The sequence below is a fragment of the Lacerta agilis genome, chromosome 1, assembly GCF_009819535.1.
Source record: "Lacerta agilis isolate rLacAgi1 chromosome 1, rLacAgi1.pri, whole genome shotgun sequence".
In the NCBI taxonomy this organism is placed as follows: domain Eukaryota; kingdom Metazoa; phylum Chordata; class Lepidosauria; order Squamata; family Lacertidae; genus Lacerta; species Lacerta agilis.
The window spans coordinates 11,705,783-11,722,160 of record NC_046312.1 but is presented as its reverse complement, the minus strand read 5'-3'; the positions used below and the strand labels follow the sequence as shown (position 1 = coordinate 11,722,160).

Sequence of the window (16,378 nt, the reverse complement as noted above, 5' to 3'; positions counted from 1 at the left end):
AGGGCGGCCACAGTGCTTGAAGCCAACTGAGGTTTCAGCTGTTTGTGCGTGTGCAGGGAGAGATTGAGAGCAATACATTCATCGTTACGGTTTGCCCAGATTTGCCAGCTCAAATTCCCCATTCATCTTGGTAGGAATGCTTGACACAACATACAAAATGGGAGCAAATAAGGTAACGGAGACAACACGAGGATGAACTCTGAACCCCCCTATGGAAACCCCAAGTGGGATGCTTCTAAGACGGACTCCCGAAATCCACATTCATGCGATCAACGTAAGGCAGTAAAAAGTTGGAATCGCACCACGATTTGCGGCAACTTTTATTATTGCCAGCCTGCATTTTGGGGAGACCAGGGGAACTGCAGAAGCTGCCGTGCCTGAGATCGGTGATCTCGCTGCCCTGCGACCATCGCCAAATGATCAACAAGCTGGCCATTTGCTAGAGCACAAAAGAGTAGCCCAGGGTCTTGCTGGCTCAACAGAGCTGCATGAGAGCACCCAAGGAAGTTGGAGGCAACACAAGACAATTCTCAATTTGCACCCCTCAAGCTCTGTTAAGGAGGCCTCCATTTAGCATGCCTCGCAGGGTGAGGAACGAGGCTCAAGACAGGATACCCGCGAGTGCAAAAAGCAGCTCTTACACTCTTAAACTTCCTATGCATGTCAACGAGATTTAGAAGCACAGGATGGTGAGTTATGATCAAAATCTTAATTGCTCACACATGGAATACTCAATTCTTTAGTGCCTTCAGAATTCCATGCAGTAAACAGGAGACTTTGTGGACTGCATTAAAAACACATTTTGACCACCCGAAAACTTAGTTATGAAGCAACTGCCATGAAATAGTACAAATTTGGCAACTTCACTATACAAAATCCTGACCTTGTGACTAATTTGCCTCCTCCTCTGCACCTGAATTTCTTCCTCCCCCCCCCTCTCTTTACTGATTACAATAAGGGAATCAAAAATGCAAACTTAATCACTGCCTCTCCATCATCTGTACTCTTTATTACTCATTCCCAGCGGAATCATAAAAGCTGTGTGATTGGAAGCAGAATGATTCAATGCCATCTTGGTTTCCTTTTTGGAGATGTTTGCAAGTTAACTGCTCTTGGATCTCTGAAAGGAAGAAAAAAAAAACTTCCACGGTGCATTGCTCAGCTGACAAGCATGAGAGGGGGGGGGGGAATCAGTTTTGGCTGAACCATTTAAAATTAAATATACAGCAACAGCCAGCCACCGCCCCCGAAAGGTACATTTTCAAAACGGAGCCTCTATACAACTAAAACAGACAGCTATAAACAGGCTAAATACAATAACATATCAGAGCTTTGGCAGTACAGAGTGAAGAATACGCAAAGCCTGTTTGCTATGGCACATTGGAGAAATTATGCATCGCTTGCTTTCTGTTAAAAATAAATAAATCAGAGTCTGCCTCTGTGCTGAGTATGTGCTGTTCCACAGTGCTCGTCCATTTTCCCCCCTTCCAAAAGGCATATACATAGGCCTGCCACTCATGCTCACACAGCAGAGATTGTACCTTTTCGTTTTCTTTTGTTTTGTTTTGTGCAATGTGTCAGCAATCTAAACAACTGCTCCACAAGGACTTGCCCACAACCACTCGTACACAATACTAACGCCACGGCAAATTACATACAAGAGGAAAAGCGATAGAAAACTTTTCTTGCTAGATCACGTATTTCTCCCCATCCGGAACAAACGTAGCATCCTGCAGGCTAGCGGAGCCAAAGTTTGATTTCTGCACGTAATTTCTCTTCTTGACAGGAGACAACGCCTCCAACATGGACCCGGAAATGTTGTTAGCAGTCCTGATTTTAGCCGCCACAGACTGTGGCGTAGCAGAAGACATTTTGTTATTGGCGAGCACATCCAAGTTTCCACTTGGGTCAATGATGGCATTTATAACTGCAGAAAAAAAGGGGGGAGAAAGTCAAGTCAGCCTTAACATGGATTTATAGGGCTACAGGGCTACACATTCTCTCTTCTTCTTCTTTTGCCAAATCATTTTTATTCATTTTACAATAATACAATAATAATTTCCATTACAATTTCTCTTCTCATCTTATACATTTTGGCTTTTTAAATCCCCGACTTCCATCAAACCTTCCTTATGATTTTCTTACATTCATTACTAATTTCTATATTTTCACTACCTAACCACTGCTTAAAATTATAACATCTAAAGTTCTCACTAAAATTCCATATCTACAATGATTTTTAAAATTTAACTTACAAAGCTTCTTGCAATCCTACCAACGTATTCAATTGACTGCAATTGTCTTTCAGATAATCTGCAAATTTAGTCCAATCTTTGATGAACTTCTGATCCTGCTGTTCTCAGTTACTTCAAACTTGATGGCTGGCAGTCAAGCAAATGAATGGCTACTATTTTATTTTGTTTGTTAAGTATTATCTGTTTTATTGCTATTATTATTATCATTATTATGTTGGGAGCCACCCAGAGTGACTGGGGAGGCCCAACCAGATGGACGGGGTATAAATAAATTTATCATCACCATCATCATCATCATTATCATCAACATCTCCAAAACAATGCCAGGTGATATAAAACCTGGAGGCTGTTGGGATTAGTAGGGCAGAATGCAGGGAGCTGGGCAGACAGGTGGCACTATAATAATATAATAATAAGTTATTATTTATACCCTGCCCACCTGGCTGGGTTTCCCCAGCCACTCTGGGCGGCTTCCAACAAAACATTAATGATAATAATAAATAGAAAGCAATAAAACTTCAAACATTAAAAATTGTTGCCTTCAGATGTCTTCTAAAAGTCAGATAGTTGTTTATTTCCTTGACATCTGATGGGAGGGCACCACTACCGAGAAGGCCCTCTGCCTGGTTCCCTGTAAACTCACTTCTTGCAGTGAGGGAACCGCCAGAAGGCCCTCAGAGCTGGACCTCAGTGTCCGGGCTGAACGATGGGGGTGGAGACGCTCCTTCAGGTATTCTGGGACGTGCTCTGATAAGGTCAGCACCAACACTTTGAATTGTGCTCAGAAACGTACATATGTTCTTCTTTCCTGGTATGTCCTGGGTAGGACCTTAAGGTCCTCAAATAATAACTTTTTGGAGGTCCCGAGCCACAAGGATGCTAGGTTGGCTTCAACTAGGGTCAGGGCCTTCTCAGTACTGGCCCCAACTTGGTGGAATGGTCTGTCACAAGAGACCAGGGCCCTGCGGGATTTGGCATCTTTCCTCAGGGCCTGCAAGACGGAGCTGTTCCACCTGGCCTTTGGGTTGGTTTCAGTTTAACCCTGATGTTTCATTCTTTTGGTGTGATTGGTGGGTTACTTAAAAATGAGGCTGCAGTCTAAATTAAATTTTAAATTGTATTTTATTCTGTATTTTTAATTAATTGTTTTATGTTTTGTTGTGATTTCATTGGTGTTAGCTGCCCTGAGCCCAGTTTGGCGGGGAAGGGCGGGGTATAAATAAATTATTATTATTATTATTATTATTATTATTATTATTATTATTATTTCCCTTTTATCTGTGGGTGGATCGACACTCATGGTTTATAACGTTAAGAAAGAGTTAAGGGATGATTTTCAAAACGTAAGGGTCACGTTATGTTTTGCTAAGAACGTTAATAAAGCGTTAGTAAATGTGACACCAGAGGGCATTGCAGAGCAACCAGGAACTGGGCAGTAAGGGGAACTGCTGTTACAGAGGAATAATGATAAGGTAATGAACGTAATTTTTGCAGTATGCCCTGTGACGTTTTAGAATGGCATAGGTAATAATGCTCTAATGACGTTTAAAAAGGTCAGTGTAGATCCAGCCCAGCTTACTACAATAAACTGCATTTAACGCAAATCACAAAGAAACAGGGAAGTCAAAATAAGGCAAACCTTCGAGTTGTTTCTGGACTCTGCGGAGCTCCTTCAAAATAGAGCTGATTTCCTAGTAATAAAGAACGATATGTTTAGTAATTCAAACACTCAAGGGACTGAGAATGCATTTATTCAATCATTGAAAGCAATTTCTGTTTAGCTCCAGATCAGTTCAACTTCCCATATTAAAACATAAACTGGGGCAAAGTTTCTAAATTTGCCTTTCCCCCCTCTATTTAAAGGTTTTTAAAGTTACATTTGGTTTTTGAAAGCTTCACCCCACCCACCCTCTAGTAAGTAGTAAAACTCAATATTTTGACCTTACAAATGTGCAGGTATTGCTGCTGACATTTAAGAGCAGCCATGTACCAGTCTCCTTTCCCAAAAAAAGTGTGGAAAAAAGGAGACAAAATTAAGAAGCAAAATCTGTAACGAGCCAAGTTTCGAGATTTCCGCTTCAGATGCACATTTGAATGAACGTAACAGAAGAAGAAGTTGCCTAGTCCAACATCATATTCTCACAGTGGCCACAAAGATGCTTAGGGGAAGATCTTGAATGTGACAGCACTTTCTCCAATTGTTATTTCCAGTAACTGATAATCAGAGGCATAATCCTCTTATGAAGTCACCCAAGTTGGTGGTTATCACTACATCTAGTGAAAGCACTTTCCATAGCTTAACGATGTGCTCCATTAAGAAATTGCTTTCTTCTGTCTCTCCTGAACTTTCCAACATTCAGCTTCGTTTTGTCGGTTGCCCCCGAGTTCCCGCATAATTTTATACACCTCTATCATGCCCTCCCTTGCACTCATTCTAGTGCCCTGCATTCATCTCAGCTGTGCCATAAATAAACAAAAGAAGGAAGGTAGGTTTGTGCGTTGAAGTCTAAGGGTTGCAGATCGATAAAGACTTCTTGTCAAACCAAGCACACAGTTCAGCAAAAATATTCCCCACCTTGTTTGAGGTCTTTAGGATTGGCACTTCGTTTTCGGAGTTAATCTTGGCCTCCATCTCCTCCCACGTCCGCTCAGTATTCTGGAACAGAATTCTGACACACAACATAGACAATATTTTGTCAAGAAAAGAAACATGCTCAGGAATAATTGTCTCCAATACAGAAATAAACTAGGATGGATAACCTGTGGCCCTTGTGCTCTTCACTCTCTTTTTTATTATGTATTTTCTCTTCTTCTTTTTTATAGTGGTACCCAGTGTTACACACGCGATCCGTTCCGGATCGCAGTACGTAACACAGCCGTGCTTAACACGAACGCCCCCCAACCCCAAAAAACCCAGAAGTTCACGCCTTTTGCGCTTCTGCGCATGTGTGAAGTGCACAGAATGCTTCTTTGCACCCGCGCATCGCACGCGCTCCAGGGAGGACTTCTGGGTCACGGAGGTCCATAAGTCGAATGTACACAACACAGAGCGTATGCAACTCGAGGTATGACTGTATTTGTATGCTGTGAATCGCCCTGAGATCTTTGGGTGAAGGATGGTCCACACGTTTAATTAAAAATTAAATCCAATTCCCATCAGCTGATGATGGGAGTTGTAGTCCAACAACAACTGGACAACCACAAACTCCCCAACCCTGGCTTAAAGATTTCTGTCTCCCACACCTGTCAATGCATTAAGATCATCCTTAGTTACAAGAAAGGAGATTTCAACGAAACATCAGGAAGAACTTTCTGATGGTAAGAGCTGTTTGCCAGTGGAATGGTCTCCCTCGGGAGGTTGTGGACTCTCCTTCCTTGGAAGTTTTTATCAGAGGTTGGATGGCCACCTGTCATGTATGATATACTGAGAATCCAGCATTGCAGGGGGTTGGACTAGATGACTCTTGGGGTCCCTTCCAATTCTATAATTCTATGATTCTACCAAAGACCGTTCTCTGAAGCCAGGGGCATTGGGAGGGAGGCAGCAGTTCCAATTTAGGCTTCTAAATGAGCCCACAGAAACTATATTACAAAGAGAGGGAGGGGTTAAAATGCATAACGACCAGCTACAGTGCACATTCAGAAGGCCTTGAATGTGCACATAATCTATCCACGAAGAGTAAATTCTCCACATTTCCCAGTCGATATACATTATCTCCAACAGGCCTTGGGAAATGTGCAGATCTCGAAAAAAAACAACAGAACTGGCTAGTTGAATCAGTCATCTCCTCCAGACCAGGAGCCTGGGGTAGAGTGCAACAGGGTTCCTCCACAGCTTCACCACTGTGAAGTTTAGACTGAGGGCGTCCACTCACTTCATTTTCTCCGCCAGGTTCTCTGTGTTTTCCCGGATGGTGTGGGATAACTGGGACACTGGATTCAGCATCAAGTTGTCAAAGATGACCTGAAACACAACACCACAAACAGCAGCATTTCTTTCAGTAGAAGCTGGTGTTTATCAGAAGTGATACCACAACAGGATTAGACCCCTGCATTTGGAAGGATATATTCATGGTGTTTTCACAAAGGAAACACTGTTTTGTGTTACTGACAACAGGGAAGGGATCAGGTCTTCTTGCAGAACTTCACTGGCAGATTATACCTGATATGATAAGTGCCAATGGGCTGAATACAAATGGTTGCATGGGAAGCTTGGTGTATACATTTAGAACTTCATAGGGTCCTAGCCAATGTATTTTTTCACACAAGCTGGTTTTAATCTGCTGAAGTCCTTCCATGATTTTAAAAACAATTTAAAAAAATCACAAAAAGGCTACTGCTCGACCAGTTAAACTGAAACAGGGATAGGAAACTTGTGGCCTTCTAGATTATGCTAGATTGCAACTACCATGATCCCTGACCACTGGATCATGTTTGCTGGGCTTGATGGTATACCTGAAGGAGCATCTCCACCCGCATCGTTCTGCCCTGACACTGAGATCCAGCTCCGAGGGCCTTCTGGTGGTTCCCTCACTGCGAGAAGTGAGGTTACAGGGAACCAGGCAGAGGGCCTTCTCGGTGGTGGTGCCCGCCCTGTGGAATGCCCGCCCATCAGATGTCAAGGAAATAAGCAGCTATCCTGTTTTTATAAGACACCTGAAGGCAGTCTTGTTTAGGGAAATTTTTAATGACTGATGTTTTAATGTTTTTTTAATCTTTTGTTGGAAGCCGCCCAGAGCGGCTGGGGAAACCCAGCCAGATGGATGGGGTATAAACAATAAATTATTATTATTATTATTATTATTATTATTATTATTATTAGAGTCCAGGATCCAGAAAGTCAAAGACTCCCCATTTGTGAATTAAAACAAGCTCTTGATAAATGAGGCACAATTCATTTGTTTTTGAAGACTATCATTTTTAATACTAATGTGCTGCTCCCAAATGACTGTCTACAACAGCAGTTGGAAACCTCCAGGTCTATGGGCCTGATTAGAATGCAAGACCTTCCCATTTGCCTGAGCCAAGCCCGCCTTCCCTACATGCCTAGCGCTGTGCTCTATGTGACGTCAGGTGACTGACAGGTGGGTGGCCCTGTAAGTGCCAGCTTTGACAACCAGGTGTTACACTCTCTGCTTTGTGGCTTTTCAGCACACTTGACAAGAACTTACCTCTTCCCTGTTTCTCATCCTTGTTTTCCTTGTGAGGTCCTCTTCTCGGCTGTCATTCATATTTTGGTCAAAATCGTGGAATCCCATTGAGCCAGGAGGCACCTTCTGGTAGTTCAGGCTTGCTTCTGGTATGTGCTGCACCAGCTTTGAAATACATAACGAACGACGAGAGAATTTATCGTCTATCGCCGTTCGGGACAGAGGAATAAAAGTGTAGGGTAAAGCACATAGGTGAACATTAAAGGTAAAAGGACCCCTGACTGTTAAGTCCACTCGTGGATGACTCTGGGGTTGTGGCGCTCATCTCGCTTTACTGGCTGAGGGAGCCGGTGTTTGTCCACAGACAGTTTTTCCGGGTCATGTGGCCAGCATGACTAAGCCGCTTCTGGCAAAACCAGAGCAGCGCACAGAAACGCCGTTTACCTTCCCACCGGAGTGGTACCTATTTATCTACTTGCACTTTGACGTGCTTTCGAACTGCTGGGTTGGCAGGAGCTGGGAGCGAGCAACGGAAGCTCACCCAGTTGCGGGGATTCAAACCGCCGACCTTCTGATTGGCAAGCCCTAGGCTCTGTGGTTTAGACCACAGCACCACGCGCGTCCCTTAGGTGAATGTTACGACTTGCTTAATCTAGGCTGAGCTACATGTTACGTGTGTCCCAGGGACGTGCCTAAAAATGGCAGCCCCACCTCTAGCTCTTTCCCTCTTTAATGCGTACAAACACCTTTCGGGTGACCCGATGACATCGCACAGCCCGTTTTCCTGCCCCCGTTTGACAACACCAGCTGCAGCCGCAAGAAAAACTCATAATGTGATGGCTTCCCATCACAGGGTGAGTAGGGAAGAACAGATTATCGATCCAGCAAAACAGCATTCCTACGTCGTGCATCTTATCAGCCTTAGCCATTCCAAAATCTTGAGGCCTTTTCCCAACGCCCCCACTAGGCTTAGTCAAAAATTTCACAGGGAAACTGTCAAAATAGCACAAGGCTTTCTGCACACCTTTTTTCTATTCAGCTCACTGCTCACTTAACCCGTTTGCCAGACAGTTCTTAAGTCTGTTTGCATCTCTCCAGGGATGGAAGGAAAAAAATGTGTTCAGTTCGCAATTCAACATGTAAGCTACCCAACTCGCCCTTTCCACGCAGATATGCAAAGCGTGACAGGGCTACCCTTTGAAACCAGCCATTCACCGAATTTTGCAATGGAGCTCTCCAACCGGCAAAAAATGCTTTATTAAAGAAGTGTACATTGGGGAAAGCGAGGAGAAAAAACGGTTTTATCAGAGCACAAGAAAGCATCAAATTGGAGGGGGGGTGCTTTCAAGCAAGAAAAGTGTATATTAGGCAAAATTGCATAGAAAATAACGTGTACATGAAGTGAAAGGGACACAAAAAATGCCTACAAATTTTCATGTGGTCTTTTTTCTTTTTTAATGTAAACTGATGTGAAAATGGGGATAAATGAATTGACAAACGAGAAACAGAGAGAAACCAAAACAAACAAATCTGCACATCCCTACACCGCAGCTGAACTGGGCGAAGCCAGCCATGTGGCAGGCAAGCATGCTCCCAGTGTGCACATGCTTGGTGTCGTGTATTAATAGCACTTAGGTTACCGTGTGCATACAATAGCACTTAGGTTACCAAGTAACATACAATCCTGACCGTTTTTCAAAAAATGCCCTTCGCACTTTCACTGCATTGCAGGGGGTTGGACTGAACGGCCTTTGGGGTCCCTCGCAAGTCTACAATTTTGTGATGCAGGAACATGCAGAGGAGGGAAGGGGGCTGCACCCAGGGACCCCGGGCTCTGCCTCCACAATCACTGCGTGTTTGGTGGGAGGTCTGAATGGGAGGCCTACGTGGGGACAGTGCTAGGTTCCTCAAAGCAGTTTGGGATCCGTATTGTGCAGGGTTCCCAGCCGTGTGGAGGAAACGACGTGCATACAAACGGCCGATGCTGGGGCCAGTGTGTGTGTGTGTGCACACACACAACGGCAGTGAGGGGATGAAAGACACAGCTCTGTGACCACACCGTCTGCCCTAATCTTTCCTGTAGAGCTTAGGTGCAGTGATGGACACTGTCCGGTCCCCAGCGCTGAAGTACCATATTGACCCGAATATAAGCCGCACTCCCCCCCCCCATTAAAAGTTAAAGTACGGCTTATATTCGCAACCTTATAATGCCGGCAAAGCAGTACAGCTCCCCCCAATCACCAAGGAAGCAGCCCGGGAGCGTGGGGCAACGGCGCCTAGCCCGCCTACCGCTCCCAAGCCCCCCCCCAAGCCACCGAACTGTAAAGGTGTGGCTTATTTGCGGGTGCAGCTTATATTCGGGCCAATATGGTAGTACAATTCAGCTGTGAGTCCAGGCAGCTTCTCTATATGGAAATTGTCCTTTGTTTCATGCAGTGAAATGGCTTGAACTAGCCCTGGGTATATAGTTATATGCATGCTGGTTTTCAATTCGGAACATCCACCAAACAAGCAGAAATTGGGGCAGGGGGTGGCAGGTTATCTTTGGGATATGGGGCTATCAAGTTCACTCCACCTTCCACAAACCAGCGTTCTGAAAGGCCCGAAAATCAAAGGTGCCACAGGCCTGGCATAGGTGCACAGAACTCTAAATGCATACATGCCATGTAGATGTTGTGTCAAACATACTCGGGTCACGGGCGGGGAAAGTAGGGGCAGAAGCGAGGAGGAATAATCGGCTCCTGATTGCATCTTTTCCTACTTGAACTTCATCTTTAATAAATGTATAACATAGCCAGATCAAAGAAATGCATTTAACGCAATGCGAGAAAATCCAGGGAAGGAAAACAAAGGCAGAGAACAGTGGTGCCATAAAGATTAGCCAAATAATATTTTTTTCAATACCCTACATCCCTAGCTTAAAACATATTTAATTTAAATGAGGTTAAAGCAACTTTAAGAGCGCTTTAAAAAGTAGAAATAAGTGGCATGGAAAATGCACCTGAGATGGAATTGCTGCTCGCAAAGATGAATGAGCAATCTGCATTAAAAGAAAAGAAAAAGAAGAGATAGAAAGAGAGAGATCAATGTGGATCATAAGAGCAACAGAATATGTACACACATATACAGAGAGGGTGAGGCAAAAGGCAAAAGTACAGAATAATGTAACTGAGAAAGCAAAAGGCAAATCAAAGAAGCGGCAGTCTTATCACAGAAAGTTCAAACATAGCATTCAAGCATGCAAAACTGTCTGCTATTGAGTTAGGATCCATGTTGTCCAGAATAGTCTGTTCTGATTGGCAGAGGTTCCTAAACTGATGGTGGCTCCTTCCCAGCCCTGGTACCCAAGATCCTTTTAAGATTTACTAATCAAGGTATTCTCCAGAAAAACATAACCATCATGAATGTATGCAGATTAAGGTATCCTTCTGGAAAATTATGGAAAATAGAAAGTTGTGCAAGATACGGCTTTAAGATGGCAGAGACTCTTGGTTGCTTTTAAAGAGCTGCGTTTAGGCACCAAAACTGGACCAGAGCACACAGAGAGGCACTCAGCAGATGCCCCAAAGCAACACAGAAAAGCCCTTGAAATGCTGCTAAAGTCTTGCACGGAGCATCTTTTAAGGAGACTGTAGGGTGATCTTTGGACTTGGGGGTGGGGGGTCAAGCCTGCAGGTTGCTGGACAGCAACTAGCATTAAGGGAGGGAGGGACAAATCTCCCCAACTCCCTAAGTAGACTGACACAGAGGTTGTAGGAAGCCGCTCGGGCATCCAGAGCGGCAAACATGATGTGCACCCGGGGGGCGGGGCGTCACTATGTAGTGACGCTGTGTATGCGCGCTACGTAGCGAGTTGCTGGTGGTGCCGCTCCAGCACTGTATGGACAGTGCCGGGATCTTCTGCTCATGACTGCAGTCGCGAATGGAGGATCCTCTACATGTGCTTGCAGCCACAAGCAGAGAATCCCAGCACCATTTGTACGGCGCTGGAGCACCACCGCCGGCACACCTCATGCCTTCTCACCCCTGGAGACATGGCACCGGGAGCGCTCCGTCCTCACATTGCTATGCCCCTGGACTGACAGCATCAACCATGACCTCTTGTCTCCGGGTTGGTGATGGGAAGGAGGCAGCCTTTATTCCGGGTGGGGGGGTGTCCCCTTTTCAGGTCCCAGGGTGAAATCCAAACCCACTTTGTGCCAGGTTGGGGAGGCTGGATTGCACAGAGACACTCCACTGGCATAAAGTTCCCCATTATGCCCACCAAATGTGCAAGGGGGGGGCAGTGCTGTTGGCAGGTCCCAACATGGGGGTGGAGAGTGTCTGAGCTGGCCCCACCTGCTGTCACAGGACAGCATTGGGTTCAATCCAGGCTTTAGTTGGGGTTAGGATTGCACCTATAGCTCAAACAAACAAACAAAATGTTCAGGTTGGGGTTATCCTATTTTAACGGTGTTTTCCTTTGAACTTTAACATCTTAGTTCTCCAGCCTTACTAGCAGGTATCCTTATTTACAGAAACAAGATCAATTCCCATAGTTTACAGACCACCACATGCATCTAAGCCAAGCTTGCTTGTATGAGAGTGGGAGCTACGGGGTTTCCGTTCCACCTGCAAATTGTTGCTATTTCAACCAGATTTTAAAGGTGGGGAAGTACAGCAGGTCTACAAAGCACCACACACACACACACAAAGACTTCTCTATACTAATTATTTCTATTAATATTTTACTTACAGGCAATAAAAAGTCCATATGGAACTGAGAGATAAGAGGGAGAATGGTTATTTGGCAGCTTCAAACGACAAGATCTGCAAGTAAGTAATTCAATAACCCAATGTTACCCATTCTCTGTTGGGAAAATATCGCCCTCCCAACTGAGTGCCCTGGGCTCTGCCTTGGCAAATCATATTATACAGCCACCAGAAGAACATAACAACAGAACTAAGGCCTTTCCGGTGGTTTACAGTTGGGGTTCTAAGTCCAGTGTGAGTGAAGAGGCCAAACACTACGTATACATGTATGATTATATTTATACCCTAAGGTCATTGAGCAGGCTTCATGGCTGAGTGGAGATTCGAACTCTCGTCTCCTGGGTCCTAGCCCAACCCTCTAACCACCACACTGTGCCAGCTGTATTATTAATTAGCTAAACTTTTCCCGTCTTTGCTTTCAGAGGTGCTGGATTGGATTTGTTGGCAGTACCCTTGAATAGCTAGGGATCCCTGACCGTTAGTTCCAGTCATGTCCGACTCTGGGGTTGCGGCGCTCATCTCGCGTTACTGGCCGAGGGAGCTGGCGTACAGCTTCCGGGTCATGTGTCCAGCATGACAAAGTCGCTTCTGGCGAACCAGAGCAGCGCACAGAAACGCCGTTTACCTTCCCGCCGGAGTGGTACCTATTTATCTACTTGCACTGGCATGCTTTCGAACTGCTAGGTTGGCAGGAGCTGGGACCGAGCAACGGGAGCTCACCCCATCGCGGGGATTCGAACCGCCGACCTTCTGATCGGCAAGCCCTAGGCTCAGTGGTTTAACCCACAGCGCCACCCGCGTACCCTTGAATAGCTATTTTTGCTAAAAGAGGAATTGCTCTTCTCAAAACTGCCTTGGCAGAACATGCTCCTCCTGCTTAGGAACTGCAGGGGGCAACCACCGGATGCAGGTCTCAAACTAGAGAGATGCAGGGCCGTGCAAGCGAAAGAGATTTCAGTTGCAAAGCAATCATGTTTAATACCCCCCGGTTAACCATGTCCTCTGGGCAGTCCAGAAATTGCATTTCATTGAATTTAAATACAATCATGAAAACAATCAATATAAAAGCAGCACCTACATAAAATGAGCAAAAACCAGCAAACAAAGCAGCATAAAATCAATGCAACACTAACTACCGACCAGGGGGGAAACAAAGTAGTTGCAAGAACTAAAAACATGAAAAGGTCTCCCCCCCCCTATCACTGAAAATTCCCAATGCAAACTCCAGGCCAACCTCTCTGGGGAGGGCATTCCAGGAACAGGGCACCACCACTGAGAAGGCCCTATCCCTAGTATCCATCTAGCTCACTTCCCTAGGTGGGGGAACCTGGAAAAAGGGTCTCCAGTGAAGATCTTATAGTCCGGGCAGATATGTACAGGGCAGGCAATCCTTCTGGTATCCTGACCTCAAGCCATTTAAGGCTTTAGATATTGATCCCAGTACTCTGAATTGGCTAGAAGCCATTGAAGGTGATGAAACATTGATGTAATGCCCTGATCTCGCCCCGGTCCCCATTAACCACAGTTGCATGGTCCAAGAGTTTTAGTACTTTTGTTTTCAAGAACAGGAGTCTGTTACCCCTTCCCTCCCTGTCTCCTCTCTCATTTCCTCCTGTGTTGAATTTCCGGTCATATGCTCCTGGAAGAAGGGACCGATTTGCTCAAACTCTGTAAAGTGCCATGCACGATAATGGCGCTATGACAGAGAGTCCAACTGTGAAGAAGTTGCTATTACTGCCTCCTTAAAGGAAGAGATATAAGTTGCAGCTTTACATATGAATGTGCATGCAAAATGAATGATTGTGGAGTATAAAACTTGCATGTAATGTAGAAAGGCTAGCTGGTTACTGAATCTTAGTGAGAAAGGGTGTGTGTTTGTGGGGAGTGCACCATGTCATATAAGAATCCCAAAACGAAGGCTTGACTTTCAGTGGGGAGAGCTGACCTTGAATACAGCATATTTCCAATATCCAGCATCAGAATTCTTTGTGAAGGGGAAACTGATTGCAAAATGGCATTGTGCATGTTCCTATCCCAATCTAACGGCAACCAATAACCAGCCACAAGGAGTGGGAGCAGAGAAACACAGGGTGTGATGAAGACAGGTCACACATTTCAGGAACCAAGTGTCACCTGGAGAAGAGGAGGAACTGGGCACGGGACTGCGGTTACCACCAACCCATGCCTGGCATCCCATCACAGTCTCTGTTCCTGGTCCCCATTATTGGAAGCTGCTGAGAGGGTTGGGGAAATACAGCAGGAGTCTCTGTAACTCAACATTTTGGAGAGAACTGGTTTTGTGTCCCAACAGCTTTTGACCTCATTTTGCTGCCAAAGAAAGAACTAGCAAAAGGGGCATGGGTGGGGTGAGCTAAAGTTAATTTTACTAAATGGAGAGGGCTTGAGAGTATGGCGTGTGTTTTTCTTCCCCTGCTCCCAAGAAGGAGAGGAAATCAAGGAGAAGATAGATGGGCCTTAGCAGGTACACAATTTCTGAAACAGGGATGGAGTCGACTGGGAGCCTCTGACTCAGCGTTTCCCAAACTTGAGCCTCCAGCTGTTGTTAGACTACAACTCCCATCATCCCTAGCTAGCAGGACCAGTGGTCAGGGGTGATGGGAATTGTAGTCCAAAACCAGCTGGAGACCCAAGTTTGAGAAACACTGCTCTGACCTAATGAAGCTTCCTCTAACCTCTGTATTTTGGTTACATTCACTACTGCATAGGTCTTAAGTCGCCATCTTACCTCTTCCCTTGCTGATATGGTAGAGGCGGGGGTGTTAGGCACAGAACTGTGGGAGGTGCTTGGCCCCGTTCCCGATGAGCTCTGGGAATCTCCATCTCCAGCAACGTCATGAATCTCTCGAGCAAGGATCGCTACGTCCTTCACCAAGGTCTGGCTCAATCTGGAGGAACAGCATGGATAACTTAAGGACTGAGGAATGTTCAACTACAAAGCCATCAGGCTCAGCCCTTGTCTACATCTTATCTAGACAGGGGATATACTCAAGAAAAAACCTGAAACTATAATTCTCTCTCTCTCTCTCTCTCTCTCTCTCTCACACACACACACACACACACAGAAAAATCCATGCCCTTGAAAAATGCACAACCCAATTTAGATTTGCAGTTACACTTATTAAATTATGAAATTGCAGAACTTCTATTTTGCTACCTCAGGACAACACATTAAAATCTGGTTATTGCATTATCTCTTCTGTTGTCTTTTTGTGGGGATTTTTAATTGATCATCGTTTGTTTCTAACCAAATGATTGTTCAATCAATGACATGTAAATAAGTTAGAATTTCCCAACACCTTTTTGCGATACTAAATGAAGTGTGAGTTAATTTACAATCTGATCAAAATTTATCACTTATCATTACATGGAAATGTCATCTGTTAACATTTTCTTTTTAAAATTCCTGATTAGTGCAACAAAGCAGAATAAAGATAATCTCAGAAACTAGGCAAGCGTGCTCTGAATTTTCAGCTTCGCTGATAAAAACTGGCCTCCTGCAAATTTATGAACTGAAACTTTAGTTGATTAATTTACCGGCTAAAGGGATTGAAGGCTGCAGCCCTGTTTTCTAGGCAGTGACTAAGATTCTGCAGAAACATGCATGGTTATAGAAATACCTTTCAGCTGTTTCCTTGGAAACAAAAAGGCGCAAGTGAGCTAAAATGGAGTAATATTTAGAACTGCATGACTAATTGAGTGGCTAGGTTTGTCTGGGGCCGAAGCAGTTTCTTCTGATGCCTCAATTACGTGATTAAGCCCAGTGTAAACAAGGGGGACTAATTTCCCTTTGAACCCTCACTTGCTATTCTAGACTGCGCCTCCCTGTTGATTCAGAAGCCGCAGCAGAGCCAGGAGGCAAAGACTGCAATTATGGGGCGGCCTTCTTGCAAAATCCAGCAGAGCCCTTTCTGCCCCGACGCCAGACGGATCACAGGAATGCATGCAGCCTTAGCTTCTGCAATCTCCCAGAGCTGGCTTCTTAAGCAGAAAGTATTTATAGAACACAGAGAGCTGTGTAATGCTTAAGTTCCTGAAGAGCTGCCATCCCTTAAACACCCAGCTGCGCCATTATCAAGAGGACAATGCACCACACCAGAATGAGCCGACTGCCAGATTTATTCAGCAACTAAAACGGCAAGATTGTGTAATGCAACCTTCCCACAAGGCTTCTCCGTTAACAGCTGTGCAACCTGAACTTCT

At 45.0% G+C, this 16,378-nt stretch overlaps 1 protein-coding gene across 1 annotated transcript in view; it reads right to left on the bottom strand.

Annotated features, from left to right (window-relative positions):
* Window positions 1-1,213: 1,213 nt before the first annotated feature.
* CEP170B (centrosomal protein 170B) overlaps window positions 1,214-16,378 on the bottom strand; it is an 80,082-nt gene continuing 64,917 nt past the window's right edge. The window contains 8 exon segments of the mRNA XM_033138610.1: window positions 1,214-1,927; window positions 3,895-3,946; window positions 4,831-4,924; window positions 6,131-6,219; window positions 7,427-7,570; window positions 10,407-10,445; window positions 12,141-12,164; window positions 14,904-15,063. Coding sequence (XP_032994501.1) covers window positions 1,689-1,927; window positions 3,895-3,946; window positions 4,831-4,924; window positions 6,131-6,219; window positions 7,427-7,570; window positions 10,407-10,445; window positions 12,141-12,164; window positions 14,904-15,063 — 841 coding nt within the window. The 3' untranslated portion in view covers window positions 1,214-1,688.